Consider the following 15,193-nt stretch of genomic DNA (forward strand, 5'->3'; position numbering starts at 1 on the left):
GAACAAACTAATCCTAATTTCACATATATAACAACCACAAATGGATGGCCAAGGAAGGTCATGTCCCATTAAAATGTGAGCCCGTGTACTGCTGCAGTGGGGAAAAAATAACTTCCATCTTGAAGATCATTAGAAAAATATTTAAAGTAAAACTACCATGTTTCCCTGAAAATAAGCCCCAGCCTAAAAAAAAACCCTACTCTGATTTTTGGGGGTGGGCCTACTATCAGCCCTACTCCCAAAATAAGCCCTAATTAGGACTCCGCCCACTCTGTCCCAACTCGCTGCCGCAATGGGTCAGGAGGCCACATGGCATATTGCACTGCTACCGCCACAAGGCGAGGCAGGTGGGGGAGGGTTGGAGCTGCCCCATGCGCCCTGCACCCGCTTCCTTCAGGGCCTCCCTAGCCAGGCCATTCCTTGCTCAGCGACCTTCCCTTTCACTCCCCTCCCGAGCTGGACTGCCATGCTACGGAAGATAGATGGGGTAGGCCCGGTCGCCCTCCAGGGGAAAGTGACGGCGAAAGGCTCCGCTGCCGCTGTGCGCCGCTGGAGGGGCTTTCTTCATGTTTTGCCCCACAGATCACCTGCCTTCTCCTCCATCAACTCTCCCGTGGCTTGCACCATGGCTGGATGGCACAAGCCTCCCCTGAAGCCTCCCTCTGCCAGCCCTCCGTTGCCGCCACCGGAGAGAATGGAGAACTGGGCAGGGAGTGGCTCTATGCAGTGATGCCGAGCAGAGAAGAGCACTTGCTTGCCACCGTGCATCACCTTGCATCTCCCTTCTCTGTTCTGGAAATGGAAGCCCCATTTCCTGCCGCTTCTCCTCCCCGTGCTGCTGTAGAGTTTGGCACATCCTGCCCAGCTCCTCCCTCTTCTCGAAAGCAAAAAAAAATTCTTCACTAACTTGTTTTCCAGCTCTGGTGCGTTTCTCTCCTGCTGCAGGAAAACGGAGTTTGTGGGACTAAGAAAAGTTCAGTCATTTCATTTCATTTCATTTCATTTCATTTCATTTATTGGATTTCTATACCGCCCTTCTCCCTAGGGACTCAGGGCGGTTCACAGGGCATATATAAATAACTGTACAAAAATTAAAAGAGAATTAAACCATGCCCAATTAAAATACAGCAATAGTAAAATAATAAAACCAATTAAAAACCCATATTCCCCTTCAGGCCAGACCAGCTAACTCAAACAAGTGGGTCTTCAACCCGCGACGGAAGGATCGGAGGTCCGATGCCATCCGGAGCTCAACCGGCAGTTGGTTCCATAGTGCCGGGGCACCCACAGAGAAGGCCCTCCCCCTGGGGGCCACCAGTCGACATTCCCTGACCGGAGGCACCCTGAGGAGGCCCTCTCTGTTGGCACGCACAGGGCGGAGGGGAGTATCCCGGACCCATGCCATGTAAGGACTTAAAGATCATAACCAAGACCTTGAACCTCACCCGGAAGACAACTGGTAACCAATGCAGCTCGCGGAGCAAAGGTGTAACATGGGAGTACCGGGAAACTCCCAAGACAACTCTCGCGGCCGCATTCTGTACCAGTTGGAGCCTCCGAATGGTCTTCAAGGGAAGCCCCATGTAGAGAGCGTTACAATAGTCTAGGCGAGAGGTCACGAGCGCATGAGTGACCGTACACAGGGCATCCCGGTCCAGATAGGGCCGCAACTGGCGCACCAGGCGAACCTGGGCGAAAGCCCCCCTAGTCACGGCTACTATATGGTCTTCCAGGGTAAGTCGTGAATCTAGGAGGACTCCCAAGTTGCGAGCCCTATCCACGGGGGGTAAGAGCTCACCCCCCATAGAAAGCAATGGAACATTTTGAATGTCCCGGGATGCCGGAATGTACAGCCACTCAGTCTTGTCAGGGTTGAGTTGAAGTCTGTTCCTCCCCATCCAGACCCGAACCGCCTCCAGGCAGCGGGACATCACAGCGAGGGCATCACTGGGGTGGTTTGGGGGCGAAATGAAAAGTTGGGTATCATTGGCATATTGATGATACCCAACTCCAAAACCACGAATGATCTCACCCAGAGGTTTCATGTAGATGTTGAACAGGAGAGGCGAGAGAACCGACCCCTGAGGAACTCCACAAACGAGAGACCTAGGGGCCGATCTCTGCCCCCCTGCCAACACCGACTGCGAGCGTCCCAGGAGATAGGAGGAGAACCACTGAAGAACTGTGCCTCCCACTCCCAATCCCCTGAGACGCCGCAGCAAGATACCATGGTCGATGGTATCAAAAGCCGCCGAGAGGTCTAATAGGACTAGGACAGAGGAATATCCCCTATCCCGAGCCCTCCAGAGATCATTCACCAGAGCGACCAATGCCGTCTCCGTGCTGTACCCGGGCCTGAAACCCGATTGGTAAGGGTCCAGATAATCCGCTTCATCCAGGACCAGAGGGAGCTGATGCGCCACCACACTCTCAACAACCTTCGCAAGAAAGCGAAAGTTGGAGACTGGACGAAAGTTGTTCAATACAGCTGGGTCCAAGGCAGGCTTCTTGAGGAGAGGTCTCACCACCACCTCCTTCAAGACGGTGGGGAAATAACCCTCACTCAAAGAAGCAGATATAACCGCCTGGAGCCAGCCTCATGTCCTCTCCCTAGCTGCATAAACCAGCCAGAAAGGGCACGGATCCAATAAACATGTGGTGGAGCTCAGCCTCCCCATAATCCTGTCCACTTCATCAGGGGTCACAGAATCAAACTCCTCCCAGATAACATTGACAAGACCGCCCGTGTCCTGATCGCCAGACTCTGCCCAGCTGGAGTCCAAACCGGTCCGAATCCGAGCGATTTTATCCGACAGATGTTGACTGAATTCCTCGGCACGACCCTGCAAGGGATCCTCCCTCACCTCCTGATTAAGAAGGGAGCGAGTCACCCTAAACAGGGCGGCCGGGCGATTATCTGCGGACGCGATGAGGGTAGAGAAGTAATTACACCTCGCCACCCTCATCGCTGCGAGATAAGACCTAATATGGGTTCTTAACCGCAACCGGTCGGATTCAGATCGGCTAGACCTCCAGCAGCTCTCTAGGCCCCGTTTCCGACGCTTCATCTCCCGGAGCTCCGCGGAGAACCATGGAGCTCGTTGGGATCTGCACCGGGTCAGGGGCCGCAAGGGTACAACCCGGTCAAATGCCTCAGTGGCTGCCCTTTCCCAGGCTTCCACTAAGGCATCCGCCGAGTTGTGAGCAATGGAGGCAGGTGGGGACCCCAGCGCCGCTTGGAATCTATCAGGATCCATTAAGCGTCTGGGGCGGTACCATCTAATTGGCTCCGTACCCCCACGGCGGGGGGTGGCAAAACGGAAGACCTTCCAACTTCTTGCAAAAAAAAATAATCTCGCGAGAAGTTGGAAGGTTTGACTGAACTTTTTTTTGGTCCCACTCCAGGTTCCACGCAGGTTCCTGCTGGACGGGGTTGTTGATGCCACCACCGCAAGGCGAGGCAAGTGTCATGAAAAATATAAGACACCCCCCGAAAATAAGACCTAATGCCTCTTTTGGAGGCAAAAATAATATAATACCAGGTCTTACTTTCAGGAAAACACGGTACTAACTCTCCTTCAACAAAACTATGATACAAACCCACTTAGGATACTCTGGTTACTACATTTGGGGACAATACTGCACTTCCCTCTGAAACAGGTGATTATTTATAATTTTGGGTTTTTATGTATCTTACTTTCTACTTTTCTCTATTAAAAGGTGGATTTAAAGGCATTGCTATGGAAGCCTGTTTGGCACAAAAAGAAAGCCAGAGTTAGACTTTAAAAAATGGTTTTGTTTTTTCCCCATTTTTACTTAATGGGTCAAGGGGAGACTTTAAAAGATATTATTTGATTTAATATTTAGGATTTAGACTTATAAGGGAAATTAAAATTATTCATTAGAATATAGTTCTGAATTATAATATGGAAGTTGAATTGAGATAATAAAGGATCATATTGTACTAGGATGATAAACAGAATATATTTGTGAAATATATTTGTGAAATAAAATAAGAATGTATTTAATTATGCAATATGTGTATCTTAGATACAACAATTATTATGTAATGAAACGGGAAATTTGAGTTACCCAAAACTTAAATACTATGGATCTTAAAGGCTAAATTGGAGCACTGTAATTGAAAATGGGTAAAATCTTAAAAACAGGACGATAACTATATTAAAAATATATTGATAAATACCTTAACTTACTGTGTTATAACTAGTAATGTATTAACTTGATTGTGATATAGTAAATAAGGGAAACAGGGATTTTTTTAGATGATTTAACCTGAGATAGACACAAATGATTTTCTTACTGGACTATTGTTTACCCAATCACCACATTGCTTCCTAAACACTTTGATATTTTGATGTAAAATTGGAAAATTAATAAAACTTGTTTTTTAAAAAAAGTTGCAAATATGGGGTCTGTTTCATATGGAGTCAGTAAATACAATATAAGGCATCACTGTGCAGAAGACATCTTTCTTAGAGACAGGGAATACAACAGGAACAGGAAATGCATCATAGGAACAATAGAGATGAATCATAGAGTAGCAATGTGACACAGGAAACAAATACAATAGAGATGAATGATAGAGCTGCACATAAGGTAAACAAAACTCATAACAGGGTCTTTTGGATATTTGGAAAAAGAATGATTAGTAAGAGTAGATCTGATACAGTGCGGTGAAAGGAGATAGAAAGTTCTTCTTGTGCATTCTCTTAAAATCTTGGGGCCTTGGGTAACTCAATAAAGCTGAATGATGGGAAATTTGGGCATGATAAAGTGAACTACATTTCCAGAGTAAACATAGATATATTATCAGTATGAAATGTTGTGCTAGAATAAGTAATTGCCACCAATTTAACTTTAAAAAATATAAAGAGTTAAGGTTAAGTACTACTCACACTATTATATATGGGTGCCAATGTGTAAAACACAGAAACACAAATGCTTCTGCAGGTATAACCAGTACGCATTTCCCAAAGGTATGTAATTCGCTTCTATGGCAATGAAAATTCTGAACTAGCCATTGGACCTCTGATCTAGCAAGGTTCTTCTTATGCTGCTATGTATCCAGGCTGCCCTGGAGATGCCTGAAATTGAACCTGGAAGCGTCTGTGTCTCCACTATATGAATTTCAAATTAATGTGAAAACTGATTGTGACAACTGCAAAGTCATTACTGATATAAGCCAATTCCTCTGACTGCTATTAATAACTCCATTTCCCAAGGATTTCCTTGTCCCTTAGAAAGTACCATTATGGCAATGCCTCATAGAAAATGCCCTTTCTCCTGCTGCTTTACAGATTACACAATGTCTAGAATCAGTACTTGTTTGGCAGGTATGGATGCTTGTGAGGGTGCTGCAGGTCCCAGCGTTGGCACTCTGTTCCTGACACAGTGTAATCAACGAATCCCCGATAATCCTCACCGTTACATGACACACAGACAGCTGGAAGGCAAAGGCAAAATATTACTATAAGTATAAGAGGTATGTAGTAAGAGTCACTTAGAATCTAGTCAGCCCTGCAAAGTTGTCCAGGTCAAGAAACTTGATTCCACAAGAAAACTAGAACTAACCTTAATTTTAAAGGATTATAATAATTTGCAAGTCTGCCTGCGTTTTCCCTTCCTTCCCGTTTACACTTTGGGATTCAGGAGGAGTTAGTGTGAGTCTCTTTCTCATATTTTCCCTGTGCCCTGGGCTCTAAGCTTGCTCCTGTTATTGTCTTAATGGCTTCTGGATAATTTCTCTAAAATCATCTCCATGACTCCCTACACATCTTGACCAGAAGGTTGAAGGGAAGGTAACTAAGAAAACTAATTTACATGAATAAACTAGGCAGAGCATATGAGTATGCACACATTCTGTACAGGTTCCAGGACTGAACAAGAAAGAGCAAATACATGACAATATTGAACAGAGGGAACACAAGAAACACAAGCCTTAACTAATAAAGTTCCATAGACATAAGAGGCCTCTGGAAACAAAACAGCACTTGGTACTAGATCAAATAGACATATGGTTTAGGAAGAGCCATCAATCATGACAATTATAGTAGTTTTTCTAATTATCTGACCCCCATTGAACAGATGCTGCTTGTATCTTGCTACATCCTCCACTTCCTTCAGAAACAAAACAGAACTTGGTCCATATAGTTGACCCATATGGCAGTAATCCACAAGGTAATCCACAATTTTTCCAGTCTAGCATGAATGTCTACTTTCATTATTGACAAGGGATTCTGTGGGCACTACATTTAAATCTAAAAATAAATATCAACAGTACAAAAACATAAGTTATTCATTTTGCAGTCACATGTATTGCCTTCAGGTCAGTTTGATTTTTCATGACTGCCCCTAGACCGATGCCGGTTTGGTCAAGTGGTTAAAATACTAGGCTAGAAACTGGGATACCATGAGCTTTAGCTCTGCCTTAGGCACGATACTTGCTGGGTGATTTTAGGTCAATCACTCTCTCTCAGTTCAACTCAATTCATCGCTCAGAGTGGCTGTTTTGAGGGAAATAGGAAGAGGAAAGAGTATTGAGTATGCTTGCCACCTTGAGTTATTTATCAAAATAATAATGCTGGGATAAAATATCTAAAAACAAAAAAATACATGCCTGAGCAATTATGGGAGGGTTTGTATATAGTTATGTCTGCCCTGCAGACATCTTAAGTCAATTTATTTACCATTTTCACATTTCTTGATACCACAACTTTGATGTCGGGTAGCAGGATCAGTTGTGTAGCACCAGGGGCCATGTCTATCATTATCTGGATTCCGGCAATAATTTTCTTCCAAACCGTTATATTGGGATGGATAATATCTTAACAAACAAAAAGACAACATGAGACAAAGAAACTGAAATTACCCCATTAGTATTGATCTAGATTTCACTGCAAAACCATCAGCCTCCAATTATACAATATCGATAAGGGTGGAGATCATTGAAGTTAATATAAGCTGGCTTGTTTATTACAAGAAATTGTTTTAAATCAATACCCTGAAAAGTCTCAAATCTTTTACTTTTTTAAATGTCAGATGGATAGATGGATGGATGATAGATTTATTTTTTTTATAAAGGTCAGAGATGAACAGAAAAACAGCAAGTAATGGGGTTCAGGGAGATATTTTCTCTGTTGTCTTCCCTCAATACCATCAGCTGAGAACTGGAATAGTAAAGAGTTTATTCAAAAGAAATGGGAAACAGTCAGGGTGAAAAAGACTTATGTCCTAATTATGGTTTGGATGCATTGATTTTCTGTTCATTTTCTTGCCACCTGCTTCCCCTTTCCTAGGACAGTGTAATGCTGCTCTTAACAGGAATACAAAGCACCACACTCTGTCTCTTATAAAATCAGACCAAACAAAGTAGGTAAATTCAATTATGGACAGCCTCTGGATTGCTTGATGGAGTAGCAATTTTGTACAGAGGATGATTCCTTAAGCCAGCTTTCCAAAATGAGATTCTTCCTGGATGTATTAAAACTTCTGCTTCATAAAACCTGGCTAGTTTTAGGAAGCATCAAGAAAGCCAAGGTGTAATCACTAAGTTTCATTGTGCATAGCATTATGACCATAATAGATGATATAGATCAGGGGTGTCAAACTCACTGCATCATGTAACTTTCTTCCCCCTGCCAGTCCTGAGGTGGGCGTGGCTTCTACGTGATGCATCCAGCACATGGGCCGGCAGTTTGACACCCCTGATATAGATTATTAGTGCAGAGATGTATGTCTTATAAAAATCTTGAGCATAGCAAGTTATGCTTGAAGAATTGCCCAATTGTTCTATTTTTTGAAGATATTATTCAGGGGCATCCCTTCTGTCCTATTCTTCTCTCCTTCTCATTGGCCTCAACAACAACAATACAAGAAAGCAATGCCTCTCTGCCTATGCAGTACCCATTTCTTCTTATGTTATTTAATTTATGTATTTATACCAGTGTTTCTTAAACTCAGCAACTTTAAGATGTGAAGACTTCAACTCCCAGAATTCCCCGAACTAGCATGCTGGCTGGAGAAACTCTGTGAGTTGAAATCCACACATGTTAAAGTTGTTGAGACTGATTTCCAAATTGCCTTTATTTAAGATATTTATACATTGCCTTTCAAAGAGTGGCATACATAGATTTTACCTGTGATCATGAGGAAACTTTAGCTGCCATTTTTGACATGTTTTTCCTTTTTCAGTCACAGACTGGATCCCTCTATAGTTTGCTCCATCTCCTATGATGCATTTCCTTACATAACCTGTGAAGTGATAGTTGATAAGTAACTTCTAATGCAAGATGGAGTGAGAATCAAGTAAGAGTGGAGTTGCTTATTTCGGAATGTGGTCATTGATATATTTCATATGATAATTCATGAGTTCAAGAAAAAGGCCACACATGAGCATATATACATATATATATATACACATATACATATATATATATATATATACACATATACATTTATATACATATACATATACACATATATATACACATATATACATATACACATATATACATATACACATATATACATATACATATATATATATATACACACACATATATATACATATACACACACACATATACATATATATATATATATATATATATATATATATATATATATATATATATATATATATATATATATATATATATATATATATATATATATATATATATATATATATATATATATATATATATATATATATATATATATATATATATATATATATATATATATATATATATATATATATATATATATATATATATATATATATATATATATATATGTCAAATGTTAACTATTTAGATTACCTTGCTAGGCCCCAAACATGGGGCAAATCTTTATTTCCTGTTTTCAGCCTATCTTGAAGGCCATCAAACAGGCAGTAGTCACACCGGACAGCTCATATATTTGTGTAAATTACTAACAAAGAATTAAGGGTATGGCTGACTGATGAAAACTAATAAGTTAGAAATGCATTTCAGTCTCCCTTAATTTACACAAATATATATATATATATATATATATATATACACACATATACACACACATATATATATATATATATATATATATATATATATATATATATATATATATATATATATATATATATATATATATATATATATATATATATATATATATATATACACACATATACATATATATATATATATATATATATATATATATATACACACATATACATATATATATATATATATATATATATATATATATATATATATATATATATATATATATATATATATATATATATATACACACACACACATATACACACACATATATATATATATATATATATATATATACACATATACACATATATATACATATACACATATATATACACATGTAATGTATATGTGGGTCACCACTGGCCTTTACTTTCCTTGGGAGATTGTTGGGAAAGGTTAAAGGATCTTTTGTCCCGGTTGTCCAATCCTGGGAACAGGGTGAGACCCAACCTTGTTCAAAAGTTGGGTGCTCTTTGATCAGATAATAGAGGCATATGGGCTTCTTGGCTATGAACAAGGCTGACATCTCTTAGAAAGGAAAACACACAAATCCAGGTACAATAACCAGTATTGGACCAAATATCTTGCTGTTTCAAAATTGCTGATAGGAAGCAATAGGAAAAATGGCCCATCAGGTTTCCCATTAAGTTCATAGGACCTTGAGCAAGGCTTTACACCAAAGTCTCACTCTGTCTATCCCTTGCAGCAAGGTAAGACTAAACAAAAGATTTATGCAGGCTTCAATAAATTTGATGTTGACGACTCTCATGCTGCCTTCTATAAGGGTTTAAGGGGGGCATATATTTGCACTTTTGCACTCACAGATCTCTGCTGTGGTAGAGATCAATTTACTCCAGATGCCCTCCCAGATGTTGAGAGCAAGTTGGAGATCAGACAGATAACTAAGAGTTACATCAGATATTAAGATGGATAAGGATGTGCAGTTAGGTAAGCATATTAGGGAAGGCAACTTATATTTGCTTGAGAGCTTATACATCAAAACAGGAGACGTGTGTCAGCTACAAGGACTTTTTTTTATGTGCAGCCTCTTATGCTCCTTTCAGCAACCCAAGTCCTAAATAAGTAAAAAAAGGTAAAGGTAAAGGTTCCCCCGCACATGCGTGCTAGTCGTTTCCGACTCTAGGGGTATCCCTATTTAATTTTTAGGTCATCAGGCCAGAGGAAGCACAAATAATTTCCATTTTCCTTCTCTTGCACTATAGGCATTCCCTGGTCTTTCTCACGTTTCACTTCCATGCACATGTTCAACCTACTTTTCTTCTGGTAGAGGTCAAAATGAACATTCCTCTGCAACCGGGTATGCGGTGAAATTTGGGTCACAGTCAGCAGCTGACATTCGTTACGCTGCCAGTTGTAATGAAAGGCTCTGGAAGAACACATAGACAGCAGTTTCATGAGATACCTTTGGCATGGAGAATCGCTTGTTTGCCTAAACTTTCTGATTCTTTCTTCAACTTTCCTGCTCTTGGTCATTGCCGGATCTAATTCTTATCTACTTTGTCTGATTTTTATATATATACCTGGACATACAATACTTTATCTTGCCATGTTTCTTTTCTATTCTTCATTTGGCCTTTTTTTGCAGACCAGTTTGGACTCTTTGTTATTCAGAAAGTGTTCATGGTAGACTAGTTTCAGTGAATATTTTACAGATACTGTATTCTTCCTCAACCCTTAATGTCTCATTCAGAGCTTGGTATGTATGTATGTATGTATGTATGTATGTATGTATGTATGTATGTAATGTATGTATGTATGTAGATGTGTGCAGTTAAGTACGCATGTACATATTGAAGAGTCATGAAGTGAAATTAACACATAAGACGTATCACTTATCCCAAACCATATATTTTGCAGGTTAAAAAAAATAAGATTCTTCTGGATCAAGCCCAACTCTTGGGGACCACATGACATACCCATGTCATTTCCTTGAGAGCAAAAGAGGTTTGCCACCTCTGAGATATTATTTTGACTTTCCTCCCTGAAGTTCCTAATAATTTCGCCTTCAAATTTGAACCTGCCTGTGTTTTTTTTAGACCAAAATCAGCCGCATGCACAAAGATGTTGGGTAGCAGCAAGACTAGGAAAAGCCTTCCCAGGTTAAAATGACCTTTGAAGAATTCTTCTGAATCTTGGGAAGAGTCAGGAGAAATTCCTTGCTGGGATCCTGGAGCACTGCTGTTTCTTAGGAGGTACTACTAGCTAAATAAGCCAATGCCTGACTCAGGGTAAAGCTGTTGTGTGAACTTACACTAATAGACCCTGCAGTTCACCTGCCTGAAGCTCTGGCTTTTCCCCCTTACCTGCAGTCCAGCAAGGTGTTACATTGCCGGGCACATTCTTCTACTACACAGATCTGCTCCACTCTTTGTTGAATGGAAGTGATCAGCTGAGTAGCCTTTAGTCTTTGGAAGTCATTCAGTGGAGAACGGTGACCTGGAAGGCATAGAAAATGTCAGTCATTCTGGATCTCTGCAAAGAAAACCGAATCAATTCTCAACAGAAAACAAGCGTAAGGATGTGCCTCAATAATATAGCATCCTGGTAGTCTTTAAGGCAGGAATGAGTAAGGGGGAAATAGGAGGAAAAAAACCCTAGCGCAGTTAAATCACAGTCTTTTCTAAGAATTTGAGAACTGAATGTCATCATTTTTTAAGAAACAGGAAGTAGGATAAAGAGACCAGCTTAGCATGAACAAGGTTCCTTGGCTGAAATGAGATTGTGTGATTCTTATTCACACAAATGAGATTGTACGATTCTTATATCTGAGACTTCTAGACAAAGTGTTGTACGTTTAACAGATGCACACCACGTGGACAAGAATCATGCATAGATGTTTTCCAGTGTGGGACTGGGAAAATATTGTATTTACTACATTTCTGCCTTTCACACATTATTCTACTGGTTTTTAAAAAATAATGGCAAATCTAATTGCAGAATGTGTGGCTAAGAAGTTTGAAAAAATAGGAAGGTTTCAAATATTGCCACAGACATTCAAAATCTTGCTAACAGAGAGCCAGAAAGCTTTACTTAATGAATGCTGGTCACAAATCTGTTAAAGATATCTTCTTTGTGGCTTTGTTAAAATGCTATCTACCAGTCCCTGAGTCTACAATAAACTTATTTTTTCTTTGAGTCAATCTTGACTTCTGGCATCTAAAAGGACATGGCCATGCAATTTTTTGGCAACACTTTTGGAAGTGGTTTGCCATTGGTTTCTTCCTACGGCTAAGAAATAATGACTCGTCCAAAGTCACCCAGCTGGCTCCCTGCCTAACGTAGGACAAGAACTCAGGTTTCCTTCCTCCTGTTCCAGCATCTTAAACACTAGACCTGTGTTCTCAACCTTGGCTACTTTACGATGTCTGGATTTCGATTCCCAATCACTCTCCGTACATTGATGGGTGATGGAGTTAAGGCTGGGGGAGGAGGGAAGTTTTGATAGCCATCTGCCAAGGAATGTCTGGCTTGCCACAAGTGTTCGCACAAGTGGGCGCACTCAAGTAGACATAGACTTTAAGTATCACTTTTGCCAAATCTCAGCTGTCCATCTTTTGGACACACGTTTTGTGCTAGTTCAGAACACTGCTATATCTATAAAGGTAAAGGTAAAGGTTCCCCCGCACATTCGTGCTAGTCATTTCCGACTCAGGGGGCCGGTGCTCATCTCTGTTTCAAAGCCGAAGAGCCAGCGCTTGTCCGAGGACGTCTCCGTGGTCATGTGGCCGGCATGACTAGACACCAAAGGCGCACGGAACGCTGTTACCTTCCCACCGTAGTGGTCCCTATTTTTCTACTTGCCTTTTTACATGCTTTTGAACTGCTAGGTTGGCAGAAGCTGGGACGACTAACAGGCACTCACTCTGTTACGCGGCACTCGGGATTCGACCTGCCAAATTGCCGACCTTCTGATCAACAAGCTCAGCGTCCTAACCCACTGAGCCACCGCGTCCCTTCCGGGTTAGGACTCTGAGCTTGTCAATCAGAAGGTCGGCAGTTTGGCGGGTCGAATCCCGAGTGCCGCGTAGCAGAGTGAGCGCCTGTTACTCGTCCCAGCTTCTGCCAACCTAGCAGTTCGAAAGCACGTAAAAATGCAAGTAGAAAAATAGGGACCACCACGGTGGGAAGGTAACAGCGTTCCGTGCGCCTTTGGTGTCTAGTCATGCCAGCCACATGACCACGGAGACGTCCTCGGACAAGCGCTGGCTCTTCGGCTTTGAAACGGAGATGAGCACCGGCCCCTAGAGTCGGAAACGACTAGCACGCATGTGCGGGGGAACCTTTACCTTTACCTTTTTATACTCAAGAAGCCCAACAGCACTTATCACTAGAGAGAAAGCTGAACTGTGATGCAGGAGAAAGTGATCTAACTCTCTTTTCTGCAGCCATTGCCGGTCAGATATTATTCAGGAAGATCCAGACTTCTGAGTTGGTTATTAGCTCAAGGGCCTGGTAGGTATATTGAATGACTGAGGCTGGTTTTAAAGAACATTCTCCCACTGCACAAAGCAGAATGGAGAAGGCCAGAATGTACTAAAGGGTCAGAGGAGAGGGGATATACCCATATTAATCTAGGTGGCCCCTTGGCCCTATTCTTCTAGGTGGGATCTCACTGTATATCAACTAAAAGGTGGGTGAAGCTTGCTATATTACACTCATGTGAAAACAATGCTTCTTGCCTACTTCAAGGGCAACATAGTGAAACAACTGATGATGACTTTAGGCTACTCTCAGATACATCTCGGGGATGAGATGAAGGCAATGTCAGGATGAAGTGACAAGAAAGAGTTTCTAGTAAAAGACAATTGGTTCTGGAGCGACGTGAGAAACCTCAGCCAAGAAGGCAGAGGGAGACAACAGCTACTGCTCTCTCTAAAGAGAAAGTCCTTAGCAGAGCGGGGTAGAAATGCCTGGTCTTTATGCAGGAATAAAAACCAGGAGACTCTGGAGTTCTAGTCCTTCCTCAGGCATGAAAGCCAGTTGAGTGTCTTCAGGCTAGTTAATCTCTCAGCTCACCTCACAGGCTGGTTGTTGTGAGGAAAAGAGGAGGAAAGAGTGTTAGATATGTTCTGCCTCTTCAGTTATTTATAAAAATAATAAAGGCAGGATAAAAAATATACACTATCCACTAATATGTGGACAGAAGGATCTCAGGGCAGAAAGCTTTGGTAAACAGCAAAGGAAAAAGGACTCTTCTGAGAAAATATCCTGACTGTAGAACTTAGAGTACAAAGAAGCAGGACCTTCTGCATTCTGCAGAGTTACTGAAACAAGAAAGAAGCACCCTTTGGAAATTCAGAGTGGGGTGGGGGGAGGGAGAAAGATCCTCACCTTTGCTGGAGGTGCAGAGCAACACAAGGATCAAGACAGCTGCCACCTGCATAGCTTTTTCCACCACATGCAATCTTCCCAACATGGTCACATAGATATGCCAACAAGGCTCTGTTTCCAGGAACATCCGGCAGGAAGCTACAGCTGACCAAATATTTACTTAGGGTTTGTGTATCAGCAATAATTCCACAGCTTCAAAGCACATGGGGTACAGTTGCCCATTAGACCCTCAGTACAGTGAACCCTCAGAAGTATTTCTCCACTTCTTTTTGTCCGCCCTGCCCTAGCTTCACAAAAGTTCCCAAGAAGAGACAATCACTCCCCAACTTCCCCAAATATAATGTAAAGTCGGGTTGGGAAATTGCTCCACATGAGTCCAAGCTGGCCTTGGATCAAGAGCCTTCCCCTTCCTGTTAGTGGTCAAACAATGGGGCCGCCCTACAGTCTCACAGATCTTTGCTGCTGACCAAGCCAAGCAAATTGGAAAGGTTCCAAGAGTCCAGCACAGGCCAGATATGAAAAAGAGTTGCCAAGCTATGACCCGGCAGTCTTCTATGCCACTGTTTCTCAGCCTTGGGAGCTTTAAGCTGTGTGGACTTCAACTCCCAGAATCCCCAGCCAGCACTGACTGAGGGATTCTGGGAGCTGGTCCACACAGCTTAAAGTTGCCATGGTTGAGAAACACTGCCTTTAAACATTGGCTATATGTGACCAATAAAGAAAAAGTATCGTTTGCAAAAATATGTTCAATTCAGTATACAAAG

General features: G+C 41.7%; 1 protein-coding gene across 1 annotated transcript in view; it reads right to left on the minus strand.

The window, feature by feature from the left end:
* The window catches only part of MST1 (macrophage stimulating 1), a 32,577-nt gene extending 17,875 nt beyond the window's left edge, over positions 1–14,702 (minus strand). The window contains exons 1-6 of the mRNA XM_081319552.1: positions 14,430–14,702; positions 11,402–11,534; positions 10,352–10,464; positions 8,157–8,271; positions 6,708–6,844; positions 5,344–5,464 (exon numbers count right to left, since the gene is read on the minus strand). Coding sequence (XP_081175678.1) covers positions 5,344–5,464; positions 6,708–6,844; positions 8,157–8,271; positions 10,352–10,464; positions 11,402–11,534; positions 14,430–14,556 — 746 coding nt within the window. The 5' untranslated portion in view covers positions 14,557–14,702. The remainder of the gene's footprint in view (positions 1–5,343; positions 5,465–6,707; positions 6,845–8,156; positions 8,272–10,351; positions 10,465–11,401; positions 11,535–14,429) is intronic.
* Positions 14,703–15,193: the final 491 nt, after the last annotated feature.

This window comes from Vipera berus, assembly GCF_964194415.1.
Source record: "Vipera berus genome assembly, chromosome: 2".
In the NCBI taxonomy this organism is placed as follows: domain Eukaryota; kingdom Metazoa; phylum Chordata; class Lepidosauria; order Squamata; family Viperidae; genus Vipera; species Vipera berus.